General features: G+C 44.3%; 1 protein-coding gene across 1 annotated transcript in view; it reads right to left on the bottom strand.

Annotated features, from left to right (window-relative positions):
• The window catches only part of LOC146798397 (sphingolipid delta(4)-desaturase/C4-monooxygenase DES2-like), a 171,083-nt gene that overhangs the window by 58,792 nt on the left and 87,613 nt on the right, over positions 1 to 24,678 (bottom strand). Inside the window, exon 2 of the mRNA XM_085625662.1 lies at positions 7,077 to 7,819. Coding sequence (XP_085481788.1) covers positions 7,077 to 7,819 — 743 coding nt within the window. The remainder of the gene's footprint in view (positions 1 to 7,076; positions 7,820 to 24,678) is intronic.

A 24,678-nucleotide genomic window follows, 5' to 3' on the forward strand; every position in this document is an offset into this window, starting at 1 on the left:
ATGGTGCAGAGTTGAAGATTCTTTTGAATAATACGCCTGCGCCTTTTAAATATGTTATTTTACTCATTTCAGTAACATAATGGCAATGCATCACAACAGTTATCCCTAGCAATGAGTAGGAACTCAGTCACATATAATGTTCTTCAGGTTAAATGTGAATTGCTAGAGTCTGCTCCAACAAAGCACCTCTCCTTCCAGGGTAGGAAAGGGAATGGATCATCACCAAAATTGGAGATGTGAAAGATCCTCTATAGGGAAAAGTGTATTCCTTGGTGGAGTAAAAAGGGCTGGAAAGTGGGCAAAAACAATGTTTAGTTTAAAGTTTGTAAACATAGTTTAGTTTAAAGTATGTAAACATGCACAAACTTGTGAGCTTGTGGACATTCACAATCTTCGATACAACCCTTAACACCATGGAAATGTGGTGTTTACTACTGTGTAATTGTGTGCCTAGTGCCACGTGTACACAGGCCATGCCTAGATGGCAATGGAGGGAAGGGAACAGGCCAATTCCATACAACTGCTAAAGTATATCACAAGAAAATCCCCAACATTAGTAGACAAAACTTTGTTAAAGGGTGTTGTGGTTGTCTGACAACCTTAGTCAGTGGCGTAGCTAGGTGGGGGCGGTGGGGGCGGGCCGCCCCAGGCGGCACTATTTTAGGGGCGGACAAAGGCATTCAGATAAGGCTCGGCTTGCTTTCGTGGATGTTCGGGAACGGGCAGAGAAGGAATAGGGCTCGGGCAATGTCCTCTTCTTTTTTGTGCTGGCAGCTGTCCCCCCCTCTCTTCCTATTATTCCCTCTCTTTCTGTCTTGCTCCTCACTTACTGAAAACCGTAACTTGAAGAAACGGTTCACAACCTCTTTCCTTCTTTCATTTAGTTGCTTCCCTGTGAAATGGATCCAAAAAAGAAAAACACTCTTGCAGGAAATGCCCTTTTTCTGACATTTTTCTATTCCAAAGTGCAGCGGGATGGAGAGAAATAGAAGGTTTTAAATATTAAAAATAAATACATAACTAAATAAAGCAAGACAGAGTGGTTGCAAAGTGGCCAGATTGGTTTTATTCACATTCAAACACATCAGCCTCACTTTACAGACTTTGCAGTGAAGCGCTACTTTTGTTTTCTCGTCTTTCTTTGAACAGCATTGTTGTCCCCAGGTGGGGAAGTTCACCATTCCTGGAGGTACTGCAATACCTGGTTGATGGGTGGAGTGGAAAACAAAATGAGTACCATGGCTCTGTTTATGGTTGTGGTCGTTTTAAACCATACTGCTTACGTTTATTAAGGATATAAGCAATGGACATTGAAACGGTTCCCTTCAGGGCCCTGTAGTTATGTCCCTAACTTTTCAGGTAAAACCACTCGCTGATTTCTGAATAGTGAGTGAGAGATTGTTAAGGTAACCATGTTGTTTCTGCTTACATTTCACATAATTTACTTAATCTTGCATTCCCTATGAGTGTTTGCTTTTACTTTTTTTTTAGGCAGCATATTACTCTTATCAAGTGCATAATTTGAATTGAGCCACATCCAAGTGTTTATAGCGGGTACAATTAGGTTGTAGCTGAAGGCAGTGAGAGTTTCTCTTTGTGGGGCAGTATGGTGTTCAGTGGGGGAGAGGATGTCGCACTATGGCCAGAGCTGTCGAATTAGGAACTGGGGAACTGGGTTCAGCCTTCATGACCAGTCCACCAGACCACTCTACTGAGGGAGCATATTCCCATGCTAGACCTTACAAGGCCCCACTAGACCTTAGAAGGCTTGATGTCTTAGCACAAGCAGGTGTACCCTAGTGGTGTCAATTGTGAGTTAACCTTGAAGGCCTGCCCACCACAATCCATACTGAAGTTCATCTCCAGTCTTGCGGGCAGGCCTACGAAGCAGCACACCCTAGAGCGACAGTGATCCAGTCACTGTGACTCTGTCACTGAGGTCACATGAACCTTGAGCAGGTTAGGGCGGTGCGAACGGTGTGACCACACTGGGTACCTATTTCGGTGGGTGCGTAGTGTTTGCAAGTATATAATGGTTTTAAAAAAACTTGCTGCCTCCTTCCTGGCCTCCAGCAATTTTCAGAAACAATAAAAATGTCATGATAACTTCGGTGATTAATGTTCTTCCTAGAGAGAGGAGTTTTGTCTAGTGGAAGGGTTGACTCCTGGAAAGGTAGCACAGAGGGTTAATGTGCCTGCTGCAAAGAACATGCACCATGCAGATCACAAAGTGCACTGCTTTAATGGGGGGATCATGATGAATGGTAATTTAATGTCAGCTGTAGATGATGGATCCCTGAACAGTGTCATGTATGTGCATGTTTGCATTGTGCTGAGGGGATTACCAGGTAATTGTTCTCGCAGCTCTCTGATGGATGTCACATGCGGTTTTTCTGAGTTCCCAGATAGATCATGCAGTCTGTGTGTTCTCTTTTGTACTGCCAGTCACTGCCAGTCACCGGTGTATTCAACTGTGTAGCCTTGGACCATGTCATGTATGTGCATGTAATTTGCATGATCGAGGTAACTATTAGCGGCGATACTACGTGTCTCTCGGTCCTCTTCCAAGTGCTTGCCGTCCTTTTTCTCCAGCAACCCCCCCCCCCCCACCCCCCTCAGGGGCGGCAATCTGAGGGATATCCCCGGGCGCCACAAGCTCTAGCTACGCCTCTGACCTCAGTAACTAATGAACTATAAAAACTGAAATAAGCATACAAACATAACTTGAAAGAATGTTGTGTTAACGATTACGATCTGAGTTTTAAAAAAACACCAAATCCTCAATTATGATGAGCTAGACAACCATAATGCACCTCTAATGCACTACTCATGACCCAAGCATGACATCTTAGATGTCATCAGAAATTACATTATCAAGGACATCACTGGTTTCTTCAACCACATCTGTCTTCACCCACAACATCATCCATAATAGCTCCAAACCACTGCTCATTTTCAAATATGTTTTCTAACAGGGGACTAAAGCATTATTTATTTAGAAATATAAGTTCTGTAGGACAGCTAGATGTTGACATTATACTGAAACTTTACAATTCCATTTTAATGTGCTTAACAACATCTATTGCTTATCACCTCCTTTATTCTGTGTATAATTTGTGCTGGGACATCTAAATGTTGACAGTAGTACTTCTGCCTTACAACTGAATTTATTGGGACGGAATCTTTAAAAAAGAAAGAAAAATCTACAAAATAGGCTTCTGGACCTCGTATGGGTGAAAATATCTGGCTTTTCAGATTCACTAAAGTTTCTTCAGTGATGCTAAGAAACTTGGGACGGAAGCAGGTTTCTCTGTTTAGCCCTAGAGTGCTTTTGTGTATTCCATTTCTCTTAAGTACATTTTTGGATGAAAAAACCTTATAACAGATATCCCCTCTCAATTGATCAATTTGTCAATTTAACTTTATAATTACACGGAACTCCTATGGAGGTCCACATAATCTAAAACAAATGATTAAACAGTAATACATTATACACCTCAAACTCCAAAATTAAAAAAATATGTAACCTCCAATCCGTTGCATTTATCTATTGTAAATATCTTATAAAAAGTAACAGCATGCATAGCACCATAAAACTTCATATTTCCGTTCACAACAAATGGATGGAATTTTCTGCTCGCTTATTCCCAAAAGACAATATAAAAGCAAATAGGACCTATAAAGAGCTTATTCAAAAACTGCATGTTCAAACCATTACAAAGTGCAAGTAATGCTTGGGGCAATCTTATTAGTAAAAACTTAAAAAATAGAGGCATACAAGCAGAAAATTGGAATGTACCAGTATCACATATCTATGGGTGGCAAACCCTAATAAATATTCAAAAAAGCTTTGAAAAATTGGTAATTTAAAAAAAAACATTATTTGATTCAGGGGGTACAGTACAAATGTATGGGCCTCCAAGGCATTGTGTATGTTACATTTAATAAGCATAGGTCTTAAAGAATGACAACAAGCATTCTGCAACACAGGGCACACAAATGGTATATGGTTAAGATCGTGGCGATATAGTTGGCACAGCTCGCATCTTCTATTCTATTTCGGGATTTCGTCCCAAATGCGAGTAATATCCTGTAGAGGAAGAAAATCTACTCTCAACGATAGAATAAACCTTTCGATACTATGAGGCAAAATCTATACTAAATAGGGCTGAGGTTTGGTCCCCAGATTGCTCTCACACACCACCTGATTACGCAGATTTGACTGGCTTCTTGCAATGTCTCTGGCCAGGCTCATTTCACACATGCAGCCCTTTATTAGGCTCTTCAGGGCAGACTTGGGCATTAAATAATCAGTATTCAAATTAAGCCCAAACATTTCAGTAGCCCACTCAAAGGACCTAAAAAACATGCTACTTTCTTTTAACAGGGAGAAAATTTCAACCCTCAAAACTACCCTTAATGTTCCCTCCTCTCCACCTAAGACAGAGTTTCCCTCCTTAATACAACTGCCAGGGAGAAGGCGCATGAAGATAGTTAACCAAACTCCAGGCGCATAACATGGGGGGTGCAAGGGTATTCAAATTACAAATTTGATGAAGAATTTGACCTTCAGTCCCTTTGAAAGATTACCAATAACTTAGATCCAGCACTTCACAAGCATAGCACAAAGAGGAGGGAATTTTGGGCCTGAAACAGACAAGACATGCTCAAAATTATGTCTCCCACAAATTTTGTTAAATCTATACAGGGCTATCATGTGAGAGAGGGCTCTACTCACACAAAGTATCATGTGATCAACATCCAGCCCATTCTTGGTGAAGACCTTCCCAAGATAAAGATCCAAAGCCACTATTCCAAGTATATCAGAACTCAAAGACCATTGAAAGCTCCTCCTTAGCCTTAACCCATTCCTATGAAAGATCAAAACTTTGCTTTTAGAAATACGATCTTCAAAAAATGAGCTTCTAGACAACTTTGGAAACCAATGAGCATTAAGTCCAAAATAGTAACATCATCAGTCATCAGTAGACAGTAGAGAGGCAATGGACATTGTGCCAATTCGGGGGGGATGGGGGTTGCCTCTCACTTGGTTTAAGCTGTCTGGATGGTCGAAAATATATAAAGAAAACAAAAGGGGGATAATAGACATCCTTGCTTAACCCCTTCAGCGCTGCGCGGATTTCCGCGCGGTGCTGAAGGTTCTGAGAGCGGGCGGGGCCATGACGGAACGGTTCCGTCATAAGCACAGCCCAACCGACGTGCATGACGGAACCATTCCGTCATAAGCGTCGAAGGGGTTAAGACTTTTATGGGTTTGTGCCTTCAGGGATAGACCCTGCATCCCTCCCATCAGAATTTGACACCAAGTATCCGTGTGTAACTCCATAATAAGACCCAAGAGTTGGTGTGGAACACCCAGAAAGAAAAGCTTCCTCCACAGCATTTGGTGATCCGCTCGATCAAACGCTGTGAAGAAATCAATGAACGTCGTACATAATGGCATCCCTCCAGAGAAGGCATATTTTTCCACTACCATTTGCAGGATCAGGATATTGTCTGGAGTATGGTGATGCCTCCTAAAACCGGATATCCCCTCTCATACACCCCCTTGAATTATTTGTGTTGCCTTTTCAGTCTCACTCTGGAAAGGCATTTATTTCTTCCTTTGACAAGATTAAATCTCGTCTTTTTTCCTAGGTGGGAAGGGCCAGAGATAAGTTTGTCAATATCAACAACCCTGTTAGTTTGTGGGTGTTTTGAAACTCACAGAGCATTCTTGCCCTGTGATCCCGACCTGTGTACAAATGTACTCCCACGATCATCTGTGTGTAAGGAAACACATTTACGGGGGTGAAATGAACGTTTCTGAATTAGAGAAGTGGCGTTGCACTCTTTAACAAGGCTTGCAATGTCAGCTTTGAGAATCGGGCCCAATGTATTTAATATGTGTGACTTGTGCGTGCATTTGCAGCAGCCTTTACCATGAAGAGATTGACTGCAAGAATATATTGATAAATGTGCCGGTGTGTTCTTCAGCCTTAGCTGCATTTAATATGTATGACGGCGTGTAAGGCTTTGAAGTCTAACCAGTCTGACTTTCGTATTTAAATATTTAGTGTGAGACTATATATTGTTGACAGTGGTAGTACAGCCACAAAACGAATTTTAAAGTAATTAAATCCAATGATTTGAGAAAGCAACTGTAAAAGCATGTTGGTTCATTATACATCATGCGAGAGAACATTTAGATTATGCAGCACGTGGGTGAATTTTAAATTATGCAACTGCAATTGACATAATTTTGGGAATTTTGCGTCACGCTTGTTTTGCCAAATTCGTGAAAGAAACCATTGCCCCACTTGGCATAATTATGTGCCGTTTGCAGTATAACATTTATCACAAACTTGATATTCACTTTACTAACTCACTGGGAATGCACGGATACAACAGAACACGTGAGGCTGTTGTTAGCGGTGATTTTTGCACATTTTTTAGAATGAAATGTGTCCTGTCAAAAAAATTGACAAAAGGATGCAATTTTGACTAAAATATAGTGCTAAATTATGTATTTGCATTTTGCATTATTACGCGTAATTGTGACAAATTCATAATTAGATGAAAACAAATTACTAAAATGTGCACTCCCCTAATGTAGATGTCTGTGTATAAAGCAGGATTACATTTGTAATGTAGCTCATTCGTTGTGAGTGAAGCTGCAGCAACCTTTCCTCTTTATGCAATGCAGAATGTGTTGCCAAATCAATGATGTCATTTGCCATGTCACCTGGAATGTCAAGGCCCATATTCCCCAAGTTCCCGTTTGCCCAGTGTCTAATGATATATAATGTACAAATTACACACTGGGAAATGTATCTCACTTTCCAAATGCACTTATCTTTTTCTTTTCATTACACCATAGAGAGATCCAATGTATAAGCAAACACAGTTTGTCCAGGGATTGACATTTACCAGTCCACATAGAATCAGTACATAGGTTTTCTTATGACATTCCTCATCTTGGGGCTTATTATGTCACCATAAACACATGATGTTGTTATTGCACCCTAATACACAGTTACCCTCTATCCATCTCATTAAATTACAGGATTTCTTACCTCTGGAAGTTTGCTCCCTGGTATGCTGGGAAAGTCGTGGTGCTCCATATGATAGCCAACATTAAAGGTGAGCCAGTTCAGGGGCCCATAGTAGGAGTATGTCTCGTAGCCTTTCAAGAACATGTAGTGTTCGGCTATAAAATGCCCTGAAATGGGATGCAGTCCCATGGATAACACAGACCCTGCCAAGAGGTAGACCACTGTCTTCAATCCCCACATGTGGTAGAGCAGCAAGTCAAAGGAAAACTGTACAGTTGCGTTGACCATCTCCATCTGCGTAATAGGTTTGGGGTTAACGTAAAGAGGCCTCAACACGTAAAGCAAGGGCTGCAAAAAAAGCCATATGATCTTGCGTAACGGGGTGCAGAAGAAGCGTCCCTCAAAATCTGTAGGGATATCCACGTCCAAGCCATCGCCTCCAAGGTACCGATGGTGATCGATGTGGTACTTCTTGAAAGACACTGAGTAGGGCATAGCAATGGGCAGGTTGGCAAACATGCCAAAAAAGCGATTCCACTTGGCGGCCTTGTTGCCGAATGCCACATTGTGCGAAATGTCATGGATGGCCAGAGTCAAGGAGTGGTTGATGCAGCCCCCAAATGCGTATGCCCAGAATATTACCCACTTCCAAGGCAAGTCTTGTACAAAGTAGCAGGCCACAATCTGAACAACAACCATAACGGAAACGATCCACTTCAGATGGGGGTCTGGGCCCATGAGATTTTTCAGTTCTGGGTATTTGGCTGCAAAAAAAAATATTTAAATAGATGGTTAGCGGTGAGCGTATTTAATTGGAGAATACATGAATTCATTTTTCTAGACATGCAGTCCTCACATGGACCCATGTATAGCCTTTGATGAGAAGGGCAAATAGCAGTTTGGTAAATTGGACAATTGTTTTCTGTATCTGGCTGGGAGATATCCAAGGGTTTAGATCAGTAAAGTGTGCCACGTTGATATCACTAGATATGCTAAACATTACTTGGACAGTAAAGTACAGGACCTAAAATGATGCTTTGTATACTTATTTATAATTGCACAGGTTTTGAGTGCAAATCCTGGCACAAACCACATTAAAGAAATTAACATAATGATTTTTTTTTTCAAAATCGGAATCGAAAAATAATATATTTGATTAAAAAAAAAGATGAGAAGACGTTTTAGAGAAAAAAACATTGTACAAAGGAAGCCAGCATAACCGTATAAGCTGTAGATCAGGAGGCATTTAACAGTGGTAAATTCTAAATATTTCGTATTTATTTCCATCCTTTACGTTCTTAATGTTGACACATTCACTGGGTAATTTCTTCCAAACTGAAGGAGCCGTTTTTAACGGTTCTTATTTTTATCAAACCAAGGGATGCATAATATATTTGCATAACAGGTACAATCAGGTCATATAGCACTTAGAGTGCCAAAGGGAACCTCTATGTAAACTTTGCACATCTCAGAAGAAACAAAGTCTTTCATAAAATAACACTGTTTCCACAAGAAAAGCAAGTCATCTGAGAGTCAAATGAAGATATTGTAACTTCCCCTGCCCGTCACCATAAAACTATAGCCACCCATTACACAAGTCAGTTGATTGGTTTAAGATTGACTTATGGTGTACAAATTAATTTTCCACCTTGCCACAGTCTGTTGTAGTCTTAATCGCCATTCAGAACGTATGGCCAGGAGAGCTTCATCATCTGAAGAAGGCAGAGTTGATGTGTTGGGATTCATCATACGATTACCTCACTGTAATAAATATATATTGTCATTGTAATTGCATTTATATAGCTCTTACTTCCCCTGACAAGGTGTTGAATCGCTTTACAGCAAGTAGCACGCTACTCTGGAACCCAAAAGGGATTAGTGGTGAATACATATAGGGAAATATTAAATTAATTTTAGCGATGGACATGTGAATCTGTTAGTTGGATTGCAAAGGATAGAGGAGGGATTGAAGAGGAAAGGGTCTAGAAAGTGTTTATTTGGACATCATTGCAGTAGACGTAGGAGGTTTGGGATAAGTAAAGGAGAGATGGAGGGGGGAAGAGTCTCTAGAAGTGGATAAGGGAGAAATATGAGGTATCAGATGAGGAATATGTCGTCTGAGGATTCCGGAGATATAGAATTTGCAAGGTATAAATCAGGTTATTTCACTCAACCACAAACAAGCATCGTCAACGTTTTTCACCAAACGTTTGGGCTAGTTGGAATGCGGTCACTTACAGTCACTTTAGGCTAACAACTCCAGTAGGGAGCCACTCAGAGAGGCCAGCAAGGTCTCAGAAACAATTACCTCAGCAGGTGAAGAAGTCTTCAGTCAGTTGCAGGCACTTTTATCCTTTGCAGGACTTTCCTATGTAAGTGGTCTGATGCAGGGTGCTCAAAGGATGCTGTGGATGTGATGCAGTTGACTACTCCTTGGTCCTTGGAGGGGATGAGGCGGGCCTGGTCACTGGGTTGACATCCCTCGAAGTTCTCTCAGTGCTGGCAGAAGTCCAGTTGCCACTGGACTCCTGGTTGCCCAGTATCTCAGTCACTGGCCAATCCTTCCTGGGACGATAACTCATCCTTTTAGGGGACTCAGCTGCACTACGACGATACTCCTGGGCCCAGCGAACGCAGGTGCAACTTGTGCATTGGGTCCTGATCTCTGGTGCTACACAGCAGCAGTTGGTAACAGGTTAAAGATTTTGGGCTACCAACTTGCCCCAGGAGGCTTCCCAGATGTCGTGTACTTGTGCTGTGAACGGGAGATCAGCTTACTGACTGTTGAAGTCTCTTGGCTTTGGCTGGGCTCTGTATATGACTTCTCCTCTTAGCAGGCACAGTCCCTCTCCTTTGCTAGCCACCAGGTTAAGCAGGTGCAGTCCACACCACTCTCTTTGCTGGTTATACAGTGCAGCAGGGCAGTCCTTTTTCAGTCATCTTCCAGTCCAAAAGAGATCTGAGTTCTGGGTTGCCTGGGGTGCCTTAGTTATGTTCAGAAAATGCCCTCAGCACAAGATGTGGTTGGTGGCCAATGGGCTATCAGGTTCCCTCCCACCTGATGACCACTTCCTGCCGAGTGTAACATCTGGGCTTCCAGGATGCACAATTCTTTCCACTTCCAATATGGCAGGACCCCTCACCAGGTGTGTAGAACTTCCTAGCCCAACCCAGAGGTGTGGCTACCAAGGGGGCTACACTCCCCTGGAAAACCAGTGTGGCGACTAGTTTCACCTCTTCTGTCCCAAGTGCCATTCTATCTGCCTGAACAATAGAGCAGCCCCTCTTCCAAGCATTACCCATTTGCCCTTTAAGGACGGCTTCTCCTTTGAGGCTCGCCTTTTTGGGCAAACACTTGTGTGACTTTCTTCAGGAGGGAGATGACGCCGCCTTACAGAGCAGGCCCCTATGCATTATTTCCTGGGATTCATTAGCACATCACCCCGGGAGGGAAGAAGCCGTCTCGGCTACAGGACCCCATGTGCAACAAGTATGGGCACAAGGGACTGAGAGCAACAAAGTTGCAACTTTGCTAATGTGGCACACTGCAATTTGTTACATTAATTTCCACCTGAGAATCAAAGTCGGGCTTTGGATACCTTGGATGACCCACTTTGGGCGCACCGTTCCATAGTTAGAACAGTTGAGGGGTCAGCGGTTAACTCTGCACTCGCCAAATGGGTGACCAAGCTTTTCGGCAGTAAAAACAACAGTCCCGCATTTTCATTGTGAAAGCATGTAAAGTTACATGTCTGCTCATGGAATATGTTGCACCCTGCCTTTGGACTCGATAGGCCTGACATTGGGGTGATATACATATACCAGGGGGGAAGTCTGGCTTTGCCATTTCTTTAAATAGCAAAGTCAGCTCAACCGTTAAACTGCTCTTCCAGCCTGCAAATGGCAGGAAGGGAGCCTCATTTTATTTTTATCCCATTCAGGGTGGAACAACCAGTGATGCAATCCCCGGGGGAACCTTCTTGCTTACATGTCCTGGGCATCCAAGACATCATTTACTAGGGACTTACAGGTAAGCTAGCACAGCCAATTCGACATACCACTTTAAGGGTAAGGGCACAGGCACGGAGGTCTGATTAGCCGGCCTCAGTGCACTCTGAGTCGAAAAATCAGTAGCATCATTTCCAAAACCTGGGGGTGACAATACGAAAAAGGGGAATTTCATTACAATATTGTGCACAGATGGAGTGTTAAGTAAAGTAAATTTATACTTACCTCTACGATATTATGGTGTGGATATTTAGATCAGGATATTTTTGCACCTGTTATTTTTTTACATCGTGGTAAAACACCATTCAAAGGATATCTGCAGGAGCTGGGATTTATTAGTTAATTATTGTTTGCTTGAGTTCCTTCAGACAACTAAACATTTTGCCAAATTCCCCAAGACATTATGTGAGCAATCTTGCAAAATGCTTTTTACTTTCGCCCTCATATTAGCTGTTCAATATTCAACAAGAGACATGGCTAGTAATCCAAAGGCAGTCTATCGGAGATTAAAGAGGGCAACATTCAAAACTCATCTTCTGGACTCTAATTAAGTAAAGATGTTTTTGGCCACATAGTCAACACGGAGGCCCATTGTTGTGGTGAAAGCCTTCTGTACTGCTTCAAAAATGTATGTTGCCCTGCCCAGTATGTTGTTGTTTCTGGATTAGCTTGTATTTTAATTTCAGTGAACTCAGTAATTGTAATTTAATGAAATATATTCTATTACCCACCTCAACAGTCGCCTTGTGCTTTTGGATGTAGGTTTTTAGTCTAAGGCACAGAAAATTTAATTTCTACCCCTCTGAAGTCACTCCCTATTGGCTCTCCCCTGGTGTGGTTCCATACTTGTGTCCTATGCCTTCATCACTAGGGCGCATTTATGAAGGAGCAGACAGAGAGAAAGGAAGAATGCTGGGTGAGACAGAAAGAAAGTGTAATAGAGAGATAGATAGAGAGATAAATAGAAATAGACAGAGCGATAGAATGATAGATAAATACAGTGATATAGATAGATAGATAGATAGATAGATAGATAGATTTATTTTTGCTTGGTGAATTATGAGGTCCATCTAGGTCACCCTGTGCTGCTGTAAAAGATAGTGATGATAGTTGGCTCTGTTCATGTTGGGCATGCCAGCATTGATATACTCCGTTTCAGGTTCCTGCTGACCCTCAAACCTATTGTACATGGTGGGTGAAGGAGGTCACAGCACTTTCCTTTGTTCAGAGAGAAACCAACCATCTCCCTGTATTGTTGATTTTTCTCAAGGCAACAGGAATAGATGCAGACTTCTGTATAAGTGCAATTCAAAATTCCCTGTGACCAGTTCAAAATGGTGTGATCTGTGACTCTTGGTTTCAAAACCCAGAAAAGCAGAATACTAACTGCAAAATGCACTCTTCAAGGATTGGAAGAGTATTCATACTGTTAAATAAACCATACTTACCCCACTGAACATTTCTGGGTGTCGGGACATCAAGGAGGTACACCACTGTAGGAAATAAGACACGTAGTGCTATGGTAGTGTCAGGTTTGCTACTATAACTCTACACTGGACACCTATCAAACCTGAATTAATTCTCGCTCTTGTAACATGTCAAAAGACAAATCAGCTGCTAAAGTAGCTCGACTCTGGGTAGCCCTTCTGAGGAACTTCTCCTGGTAGACAAAGACCAACTTCTGAAAGATTTGTGGAGAGGACATCTCGACGGACTGAGGTCACACAGAAGCAATGAGATCCCCGAGCCCCGCTGACCAGGTCAAAGGATAACAACAGAAGAGCTTGATTTGGGTTTTAGAGCAGCATCATTGTCTGTCACCATTGAGAGAGTGAGTCAGCACTATTCTTAACCACCAAGAGCCTAGATGAGACCTGAAGCACCATTCCCCAAGCCCAGAAGAACCAGAAGGCAGTATGACTCCACACCTCTGATGATATGTACAATTCTGTTTATTGGAGAAGGGAGTTCTGTTTTGTAACAATGAATCCATCTTTTAGACTACAAAATATAGAGCCAGGAAATATCAGGTATCCTTCGCACTTCCTAGTGAGAACTGGCCCAACAATGCATCTCTCCCATAGAAAGAAATGTCAGCCCTTTGGTTTCCTAACTGGTGTTATGACTCCAGTGACTTTGGACCTCTTGGTGACCACTGATTTCATCAAAAGATCTTTGGAGCAGCACCTGGGACTTCATTGATATTTTTTGGTTAAAGGGTAATTTAAAGCAACTTCACGTATTGTTCTAGGGTCCTAGAAATGCAGCAGCTGAGGCTCCAAATGGACCGGTGTAGCACATGCACTGGAACGAGGGCAAGATTTGGATCTCCACACATGTATCCCTTCCACCATCATGGATCCCTTGTAAGAGAAAGTTCTTGCAAAGAACTAGAGACCCAGACAATTCCAAAGATACTACCGTTGATACAAGAACTGTCCCATAGGGTACCACTGGCCATCAAAGAAATGTGATAGAAAATCTACAGTGTTGGAGCTATACATATACTTGAAGTCCCATCTCTTCCCCAGACACCGTCCTGTTTTCATTGTCTTATCTTAATGGAAATATTCTATTTACCCACCTGTTAAATAAAGTTAATTTTCTTCAGAAGGTAAAGCATTGACTGCAAACCTAAGCTATTGAGGGTTATTTACTGTATCTGTTCCTTTAACCCCTTCGGCGCCGATGACGGAACGGTTCCGTCATGCACGTCGGTTGGGCTGTGCTTATGACGGAACCGTTCCGTCATGGCCCCGCCCGCGCTCAGAACCTTCAGCGTGGCGCGGAAATCCGCGCCGCGCTGAAGGGGTTAATGACAAATCACTGTATAAAAAAAGATCTGGAAGAACGAGGTATTTGGTATTGAGTAATGGATTGCGATTGGTTGAGAGAGAACGGCATACAGCTGGCATGCTCAGGAAGGGAGCATTCCTTTCTTGGATGCAAATTTCTGGTCTTTTGTTGGTGGCCCACTGGCTCTGATAGAAGCTAAGCGCTATTTGCACATTTGTTGTGACAGCTACGCGATCTATCGGTACCTAGATTGCTGATAGTAGCATTTCCTCATTATCAATGCAGGGCCTGTGTGTTACACTAGTGCTAGCATTGCACCGATTTATTCCACAGAAGTAGTAGCCATAGAGGGGTATCTCAACCTCATGCCGCCTGATTCCGGTAACTGATTTTGCGGCCGCTAGTAAGAGCGGGATGAGGGGGTGCTGGCGATTCCTGCATCCCCGCAACAGCCGCCACCCCTAAAACCTGTGCCGCCCAGGGCGGACCCCCCCCTGCTATGCAACTGAGTAGCCAGCATGCAAAATAAGCAAATTCAAATCAATAACCACCGTAGAACAGTTCAAAAGAACGTACATAGCATTTGCGTTCTTCTTGCCAAATGACAACCAAAGACTTACATTTAGAAACTGGACAGCTGCTCTAGGATATAAGAAACAGCAAGCAAAACCTATAATGCTGACCAAAATCTCCTATCTAAGGAAATGTGAAAAATCCTAAGTGAGCGCTTAAAGAGTGGCAGCTTTCCTAACATTTAAGCCATGGTGAGGGCAATGAAATGGAAATACTGGAGAATGTCCACTACACAAGCGAAGACTCAAAAATATCTTACTGGTTTACATGCTTCTCCTCAAAGGCCTAAAATGTCAAATCGGCCCCTTGCCTCCACCATGAAGGACTTTCATTTTCTACTCAAGCCATTATCAGCTTAAATGTCTGCCGCTTCACCTGAAAAGGAGCAAGAACTGGTGGCTCAGAAAATACTCAAGTGATAAGCAGGTTGAGAAGTCACCCTCAGCCAATCCCTCTGGTCCCTTCTGGTCATGAGGTGCTTTATCCGAGCCAGCCTCTCTAAAGACAGGAGTCTCCTGAGTGGCAAACACTGTGTGATGAAGAAACAGGTTGTGGGCAAGGCAAATGTTCAGTTACATTGTGATGAACAAAGAGGATCTCTGCTCAAGGAAGTGGGCTATGGCAAGTAGGCAGCAAGGGTTAATTCTTGCCATTCCAACGTTCAAAACAACTAGCAGTAGCCAATTGCCAATAACTAAGGGAAGGGATTGAAGAGGTTCAATAACTAAGCACAGACAGTGAGGAAGTCACCAAGAGAAAGGCCACCGAACATGGCCACTTGGAGGCCATGAGGGCTGCAAATAATAGATTAAGGTTTTTTTCTTTTTTTTAAAAATAGGTTCGCACCCAAGAAGGATGGATTAGGGAGGCATCCCAATTTTTCATGGGAGTTTTGTGAAGCAAAAAAATTGCTGAGTGGACATCACTGGAATGTTAAATTGCCAGGATCTAAGAGGGCTCAAAACTATCTTTATTTGTCAATAAAGACGCCCATGTGCCGGAAGTAGGGCTGCGTGAGGTATTGCAGCACCCCCAAAATAACCATGCTTGAATTCAGAAGGGGAATGAGCAATAGATAAAGAAATGCTGTTATCAGCTTCTCATGTTTTCTGTACATTAAAAGACAGATGTCTAATGTCAGGCTATGTCTTCTGACACATTGCTGCTTATTCTTTTAACGTGGCGATTGGTGTTTACTTCTCTTTCTCTGATTGCAAACTGAGAAGTAAACTATGTAACAATCTTGCTAGGGTACCAGGAGTCTGAAACAAAAGGTTGTAGAATGTATTTTTTTTCTAACACACAGCAAAATGTAAATGTCTATAAATAAACTGTATGCATATTTGAAAATATATCAGCAGTTAGGAAAGAACAAATGAAGCCCATTTTTAGGTCTCGGCTAGCGTAGGCTGCGCAGACATGCGCAGTCTCGCTGGCGAGATTTAATGTTTTCGGTTAGTTTTCTCTAGTGGGCTTTAAGCCCCGCCCCTCCTTTCCATTGGCTGGCATCACCGTTTATGCTAAACGGTGGCCAGCCATTGGAAAAGACCATCTCTGATGTACACTTCTTCTCTTTTAGAGCCGTCCCAGTTGGACTGGCTGCCCCGACTTACTGCTGGCATAAAAGCTTTTCTTATCTTTATGGGGCCAAACACATGGCCCCATAAAGATAAGAAACCAGTCATGCGAGTCAGTCCAACTGGGACGGCTCGCGAGCCAGTCCAACTGGGACGGCTCTAAAAAAGAAAAAAAAGCGGGAGGCGTTGTTGGCGTTGCTTGTATTCCCTCGCGTTCAGCGTTGAACCTCGACTCTTCTACCACGAAAGAGTCATGCGGGAGGAACATCGCGCCGATAGGTGTGAGCCTGCATCGGACGCTGTGCGCACAGCACCAATGGGAAACCGCTAAAAATGACATTGAAGCGCGAGGGACACAAGGAAAAAAGACGCCTACAATACTGTTATAAGGCGTTTGACAAGTGTTCAATGAAACTAAGAAAGGACTAAGACGTCAAATTGATCCCTAAATTATAGTAATCTGTAAACAGAAGTAGAGCAAGGATATCCGTTAGTGGAAACACGGTGCTTTACTTATAGCGCTATTTGGAATTTGAACGGGCGTCTGTCCTTCTTGTGTTTTCTAATTAGTCTGCTTTTTGTTTCCATGATGTGCCCGGGACGCGTTGCAGATCCATTAGAAGCAGTTTCAATACACATCGAAACGCTCATGCTTCGCTAGTAAAAGCGGATAGAACTGAAAAAAAAAACTTTTACTAAGGTGCCAGAGACGGAAGGAAATATATGCTTGCAAAGCCGTAGGATCCCTATTCTTTTAAGTGCCCGTGTAGAATCTGCTGTTCGATGCCTCGTTTACATGCATCACAAATTAGTGCTCCACTAACGGACTAAGGCGGGAAAGTGCGAAGCTTGGACTAACTTGGTTTATCATCGGGTGAGGAACGGAGACCCTTTACAATTCCTTTTGTACATCATGTACCAACTCTAGCACACGTTTGGGTTCAGCGGGTGAGTCGATTTACTTAAATGATATGTCGTTATAGGTAAACAGTTGGATACGGAAAGGTGTTCTTCCTTTCTTTGAAATCTTGATATGTTTAGGGTGCAGAAAGTGTCGGATTCAGGCACTAAATAAATGGATTGTGGTTTTTTTTTTTTTTTTTTTAATATGCTGATCTTTTTTAAAGAGCAACATGGAGACAGCCTGCTGTCTGCCCTCCCCTTTCAAAATTTGACCCTCCCCCAACTGTTTATGTTCGGGATCTTACGCTCAAACGCCTGGAGTATGTTTGTTTTCCGCAAGATTGGTTTCATGGAAAAGTGTACGGCTTACTACTTTTGAAGGTGCTGTTGACTAAAGGCACTAGAGAACAATCAAAAGCTTTTTACGTTTGCTTTTATTACTGTTATTCAATATTTCATGTACTTCATATGCATATGTATGCATATATCAAAACCACGCCAGTTCCCAGAAGGAAAAGCACGACACACTCCGGAAACAATTGAGGGCTTTATTTTCAGTGCTAGCAGTCCATGAGATTCAGGCAATTTTCAGTGCTGGCAGTCCATGTGAACTAGTGGCATACGCGTTTCAGCGGTAAGTCGCCTTCATCAGTGCCGGTTACACAGGGTCCATCAGGGGTCAGCAAACAGTACAGCTGCTCTTCAAACCGTTCCTGTTTAAATGATCTTTTTGTGCCCCTCCTCCAAATCATGTGCCCCTGCATCGCGCTGACACTCCCACAGGCAGTTGCATTCTGGTACCTGCAGTCCGGTTGGGCGGCTGAAGAGTTTCAGGAACGCTCCAAAACATCCAGTGATGCTCTCAATTTGATGAGCACGGGCCACACACCAGCTCAAGTGCCCGCGGGGGTGAAAAAGCAAAGTCCTCCTTGATTCCTTAATCAGGCACACCGTGATGCCTCCTCTCTCCCCAATGCAGTCCATACAACCAAATGGCGATACACCTGCTGGGGGGGCGCCTTGTTTTGCCACCAAAGCAAGAATCCACAGTGCTGGTTTCCCAAGGTGCTCCAGAACGAGGGGGTGTGTCGTTTTGTCAGCAACCAGCTTGCTGACTCTACACCAAAACCACGCCAGTTCCCAGAAGGAAAAGCACGACACACTCCGGAAACAATTGAGGGCTTTATTTTCAGTGCTAGCAGTCCATGAGATTCAGGCAATTTTCAGTGCTGGCAGTCCATGTGAACTAGTGGCATACGCGTTTCAGCGGTAAGTCGCCTTCATCAGTGCCGGTTACACAGGGTCCATCAGGGGTCAGCAAACAGTACAGATGCTCTTCAAACCGTTCCTGTTTAAATGATCTTTTTGTGCCCCTCCTCCAAATCATGTGCCCCTGCATCGCGCTGACACTCCCACAGGCAGTTGCATTCTGGTACCTGCAGTCCGGTTGGGCGGCTGAAGAGTTTCAGGAACGCTCCAAAACATCCAGTGATGCTCCCAATTTGATGAGCACGGGCCACACACCAGCTCAAGTGCCCGCGGGGGTGAAAAAGCAAAGTCCTCCTTGATTCCTTAATCAGGCACACCGTGATGCCTCCTCTCTCCCCAATGCAGTCCATACAACCAAATGGCGATACACCTGCTGGGGGGGCGCCTTGTTTTGCAACCAAAGCAAGAATCCACAGTGCTGGTTTCCCAAGGTGCTCCAGAACGAGGGGGTGTGTCGTTTTGTCAGCAACCAGCTTGCTGACTCTACACCAAAACCACGCCAGTTCCCAGAAGGAAAAGCACGACACACAACAATTGAGGGCATATATATGTATATATATACGTATGCATTTCTAAATATGTATGTTTATATGTGTATATATACATACATCTAGGAACACAAATATATACATCCGCATATTTATATTACTACAAATATTAATACAGCCATAAATATACATAGAAACATATGTATATTAAGGACATGAAAGTATGAAAAACACTAATAAAAAGCAACACTAAAAAACAAAATAAATGAAAACAGCATTGCTTAGACTTTAATAAAGACGAGACCTGTTGCATTTTTAATGCTTGTTGTAATTCAGAAGTGTGAGGAAACAAAAGATTTTAACAGGCTCCAAACAAATCAAGGGTGATGCACAAACGATACATAATCGCTGAAACCAAATTTCCACTCATTTTCGTATGTGCACCATATGTTTTATCAGTAAAACTGCATGTTTTTGCAAATTTAGTGGCCATTCAATTGAATATATGGTCTCTGTAAATGACAGTGCCCTGCCACACCATGCTTGAGTAATATATGTGCAGCAGTGAGTTCTAAAATTCACCACCGGTCAAAATGGGCTTTGCTTATTGGCTACACTCGTTGTTTGTGGGATGTTGATACTTGAATTTTTCACAATCCCTATTACTTCAATTAGGTACCTGTTGTGCCCTATGGCACAGGTTGACACAGGTAGCCAGGAAGAGTTAGAAGACTTCTTTATTGTTTCCATGTAAATATGTACATCAGTTCATTGATGACAGCACTCCAACTCTAAAATTTGGTCCAGCACTACTGTAAAGACAGGATATAAACATAGATTTTGACTAATTTCATGGAGTTCTAGATCAGTTGGCACAAGCTGGGTAGAGTACACACATTAAAGGTTTATTCTAAGGTAAATGTATGGGTGTTTCCTTTTTAATGAGGTCAACAAGCAGTTTGCATTTCCTTTTTGAGAAGCACCCTTTAGAGAGGTTAAGATCAAAGTTAAAATCTTATTCACTGAAAGAGAAACAAAGCACGTCCACACTGGAGCAGTGAATTATTAACAGTGAAAAACCTGTTTCCAAGACGTAAGGGCGAGCCATAGATGGACCCATTGGGTGTGGCTTATGCGATTGTGAATTCAATGCAAGAGTTTCACCAGAGATGACACAGTACAAGGGTCAGCGTGACTCAACCAAGTCGGGATGGAGCCTCCGCTGGCGCTCTTGCCCCACCCATGCATTCAGTATTAAAAGTTTTGCATCAAAGACCTGCCAACAGATATGGTGTCACCCTGCCTCCCATGATACCAGCTCCCTTCAAGCACTCTCCTGGTGAGGAGCCGATATCACATAGTAGATCAAAAGGTGAGCTGGAACCCCTGCATAGAGTAGGTTTCCATCTCGTGTTTGGAGCCTCTGCACAGCCAATGTCCATCACGTGGCTTTAAAACATCCCAGGACATTGGCGGCAGACTGAGAATCTTCCATTTTTTTCGGGGGGGGGGGGGGCGGAAGTGCTTCACTATCAGTGTTCCAACCAGAGCCCCTCCCTTTTAGGTCCAGCCCCCTCCTCTCACACAATGAAAAATATTCACAAACTGGCATGTCTGGCTTAATAACGTATCAAGAAGTAATCTTGCTAAGACTGAGATCAGGCTATCAAGCAATTAGATACCAGCAGGGGTGTACCCAATCAATTTATGTTCCATGATGATTCTAAAGTCCTTTTATTAATTCCATGCTTTGTTTTATTTATTTATTTATTTAGAGCTTGTATAGCACGTACAAGATCCTCAGCTATTGAAGCACTTTATATGTGAACAGCAGCACTACATAAACATTTAGTCTGATTATAAAATAGACTGTTGAGATTCCAGGATAGAAAGTTAACAATCAAGCACAATAGCCAGTTCGCTTAACTATTTATTGGCCAACAAGCAATCCATGAACTGAAAGCTGAGGGGAATCTAGACATATGAAGTCTGACCCTGTGTTAGGAGAAAGTCGCCTATCGTCAAGTAGCCACGGGACCTGTCATGTTCCCCTGTAGTCCCACTTAGTTGGAACAGAGTAGACAATTAGGACTCCAGCAGAGTTGTGCCACCCATCTATGCAGTTCAGACCTACTTAAAATTGGTCTGAAGTGTTGGTCCTTCTTACTTACTTACAGGTAAGATACAGTTGAAAATTATAGGATCTCCTCAGGTGGTTGGTCATTTTAATTACCAATATGGCTTCCCGTCATTGAACCATCACAAAAGTTTCCCGGAAGCACAGCTTGAAACTACATTGCAATAAAGGTACTGCTGTTTAATCCATTTCATCATTTTTATTCCGGGTATTCCAATGTTCCATTCATTCATTCCATTTTTCTCTGTCACATGAGAGCCAGTATATGTATAGCATTTCTGATACTGCAGATATCTCCATCCGGACCTTTTTCTGGAGAAGGAAATATACATAAGTCATCCTCTGTAGTATCATTTTCCCAATGCATTTTGGGCACATTTCTTCGCCCTTCGTCAGGGGTTCACTACAAATGTTAAGCCTCAACGTTAGATTCTATAACAAGCTACACAGTATATCAATTCATGTTGGACCTTTGGTGCCATGATTAACGCTTTCCCCTATAATTATGTAATAGAATCCCGTGGAGCTTCCCAACTTTCTTCCCCGTCATTAATCGTGGATTCCACGCTCATTGATGACATATTTTGTTGTGCAGGTATGTAGTCTTATCGGTTGTAAAATGATCCCAAATCATATTTATTCTAGGATACACTTACAAGTTGCCTTAAATCATATCTCCACTGCATAGAATACATTTTAGCTAAGTGACCTACAGGACATGATGTATTACCATATGGATCTGCCCCACTAAAACCAAACTTGTTATAATTTGAGAACAAGTTGTTATTACATGCTTTCCTGGCATTGCGGATCAGATTTTGCAGTTGCTCTCCTCCTGCCACCACTGTTCAAGTTCACTCATTCTCACAAGTCTGCGCTTATGTTAAGTGCTGCTACAATACAGATGATAGATCAATCAATCAATCAATCAATCATTTGTAGAGCGCACTACATACCCGCAAGGGTCTCAAGGCACTGGGAGGTGGGGGCGGGGGGCTGCTACTGGTCAAACAGCCAGGCCTTGAGTAGCCTCCTGAAGGTGAGCAGGTCTTGGGCCTGTCATAGGCTCAGTGGGAGGGTATTCCATGTCTTGGCGGCGAGGTGGGAACAGGATCTTCCGCCGGTGGTTGTTCTCCGGATGAGAGGGACGGTGGCGAGTGCGAGGTCGGCAGAGCGGAGCTGGCGGTTGGGGATGTAGAAGGAAAGTCGTCTGTTGAGGTAGGCTGGACCGGTCTTGTGGAGTGCCTTGTGTGCGTGGATGAGGAGCTTGAAGGATATCCTCTTGTTGACGGGGAGCCAGTGCAGGTTTCTCAGGTGGGGAGTGATGTGGCTGTGGCGTGGTACGTCGAGGATCAGTCGTGCAGAGGCGTTTTGGATGCGTTGCAGACGTTTGATGAGCTTGGTCGGGGCTCCTGCGTAGAGGGCGTTTCCGTAGTAGAGTCTGCTGCTGACGAGGGCCTGGGTGACTGTTCTTCTTGTGTCTGTCGAGATCCACCTGTAGATCTTGCGGAGCATGCAGAGGGTGTTGAAGCAGGAGGAGGAGACGGCGTTGATTTGCTAGGTCATGGAGAGCGTTGAGTCGAGGATGATTCCTAGGTTGCGTGCGTGATTGGTAGGTGTCAGGGCTGCCCCCAGTGCCATCGGCCACCAGGAGTCATTCCAGGCTGAAGGGTTGGAGCCCAGGATGAGGACCTCCGGCTTGTCCGTGTTCAGCTTCAGTCAGCTGATCTTCATCCAGTCGGCGACGGCCTTCATTCCTTCGTAAAGGTTGGATTTGGCGGTGATGGGGTCCTTGGTGAGGGAGAGGATCAGCTGAGTGTCGTCGGCGTAGGAGATTATGTTGAGGTCGTGCTGTCGGGCGACGTGTGCGAGCGGGGCCATGTAGATGTTGAACAGTGTCCGGCTGAGGGAAGAGTCCTGGCGTACGCCGCAGATGATCCCGGAGGCTTCGGATCGGAAAGGGGGGAGGCGGATGCTCTGGGTTCTGCCAGAGAGGAAGGAGGTGGTCCATTCCAGAGCCTTTTCTCTGATCCCTATGGCGTGGAGGCATGTGCGTAGTGTGCGGTGGCAGATGGTGTCGAAGGTGGCGGAGAGGTCGAGGAGGATGAGGGCCGCGGTCTCACCGATGTCTAGGAGGATCCTGATGTCGTCGGTGGCGGCGATGAGGGCAGTCTCAGTGCTCTGGTTGCTGCGGAACCCTGACTGGGAAGGGTCCAGGATTCTGTTTTCTTCAAGGTATCGGGTTAGCTGTCTGTTGACTATCTTTTCGATGACCTTGGCCAGGAACGGAAGCAAGGAGATGGGCCGGAAGTTCTTGAGGTCTCTTGGGTCCGCCTTGGGCTTTTTGAGTAGGGCGTTGATCTCGGCGTGTTTCCAGCTCTCTGGGAAGGTCACTGTCTTGAGGGAGAGATTCATGACGTTGCGCAGATGGGGTGCGATGGAGCTGCTGGCTTTGTTGAAGATGTGGTGCAGGAAAGGGTCTGATGGGGAGCCTGCGTGGATTGTGCTCATCATCTTGATGGTGTCATCGAGGCTCACGTTGGCCCAGGCTAGCAGGGGGTCATGGTCGATGGTGTGCGGAGAGTCTGTTGTGTTGATGTCTGTTAGGGCTGTCTGGGTGTTGAAGCTGTCGTGGATGTCTGCTATCTTGCGGTGGAAAAACACGGCGAGGGAGTCGCACAGGGATTGCGACGGCGGGATGTCGTTGGTGTTGGAGCTGGGGTTAGAAAGTTCCTTCACTATTTTGAAGAGCTCCTTGCTATTCTGTGCATTGTTGTCGAGGCGGTCTTTGAAGGAGGTCCTCTTGGCAGTCTTGATGAGGTGATGGTGGTTGCAGGTGGCGTCCTTGTGGGCTGCGTGGCTGTCGGGAGTCTGCTCACTGTACCATTTCTTCTTTAGTTTCCGGCAGGCTCGCTTGGAGGCTAGGAGTCCTGGGGGGAACCAGCTGGCCCTCTTGCTGGTGTCTCTGTAGGAGGGTTTCTTCAGCAGGGCGAGGGTGTTGGTGCAGTCGTCGATCCAGCGTCTGAGGTTGTGGGAAGCGTAGTCGGTGTTGTAGAGTTCGGTGGGTGGGCTGAGAGCGAGGTTTGCGTGTAGTTGGTCTTCGGTGATTTTCCTCCAGCAGCGGCGGGGGATCTGTAGGGTGCGGTGGTGTGTGGTGGGTTTCTGGAAGGTGAAGGTGAAGTGGATATTGCGGTGGTCGGTCCAGGGGAATTTGGTGGTGTGGCTGAAGGAGACGTGGGAGCTTGAGGAGAAGACGGGGTCGAGCGTGTGGCCGGCGGAGTGGGTAGGCGTTGTGATGAGTTGCTTCAGTCCGAGGTTGGCGAGGTTATCAATCAGGGTGGTGGAGTTGCTGTCATTGTTGTTCTCAAGGTGAAAGTTCAGGTCTCCGAGGAGGATGTAGTCAGTGGAGGTCAGGGCGTGCGTGCTGATGAAGTCGGCGATGGATAGATCTAATCCAGAGATTGGTCTCCCCACTCCTCCTGTGGCAGGCTCTCCACACTTGTCGTGGCACGTGTCACCACTGCTGTTGTATCTCCTGGCAGCCTTTGCTTGATTGCCGGCTACAAGTCTCTACTTCCCTGCCAGCTACATGATGTTCTGCCGTGGATATTGGTGGGAAATAAAGCTCCTGGAGCTCATCAAAGGTGGAAGGAGGGTACCTGCAGGGGAGAGAAGCAGGTAGTGCGCAGTAGCTGTAACCTGGGGAACTGAGCAATCTTTTTCAAATTCCACCACACCTATAGCTTCACACTTGGGACCTCATGAGAGACTCATCAATGTGCTCAATGGTAGAAGATGAGAATATTGTGTTGCACCAAGGAGTCTCCAGTAATTTGCAAGCCGTTTCTTTACAGCCCAGCCAGAATATTTGT

This window comes from Triturus cristatus, chromosome 9 (assembly GCF_964204655.1).
Source record: "Triturus cristatus chromosome 9, aTriCri1.1, whole genome shotgun sequence".
Taxonomy (NCBI): Eukaryota; Metazoa; Chordata; class Amphibia; order Caudata; family Salamandridae; genus Triturus; species Triturus cristatus.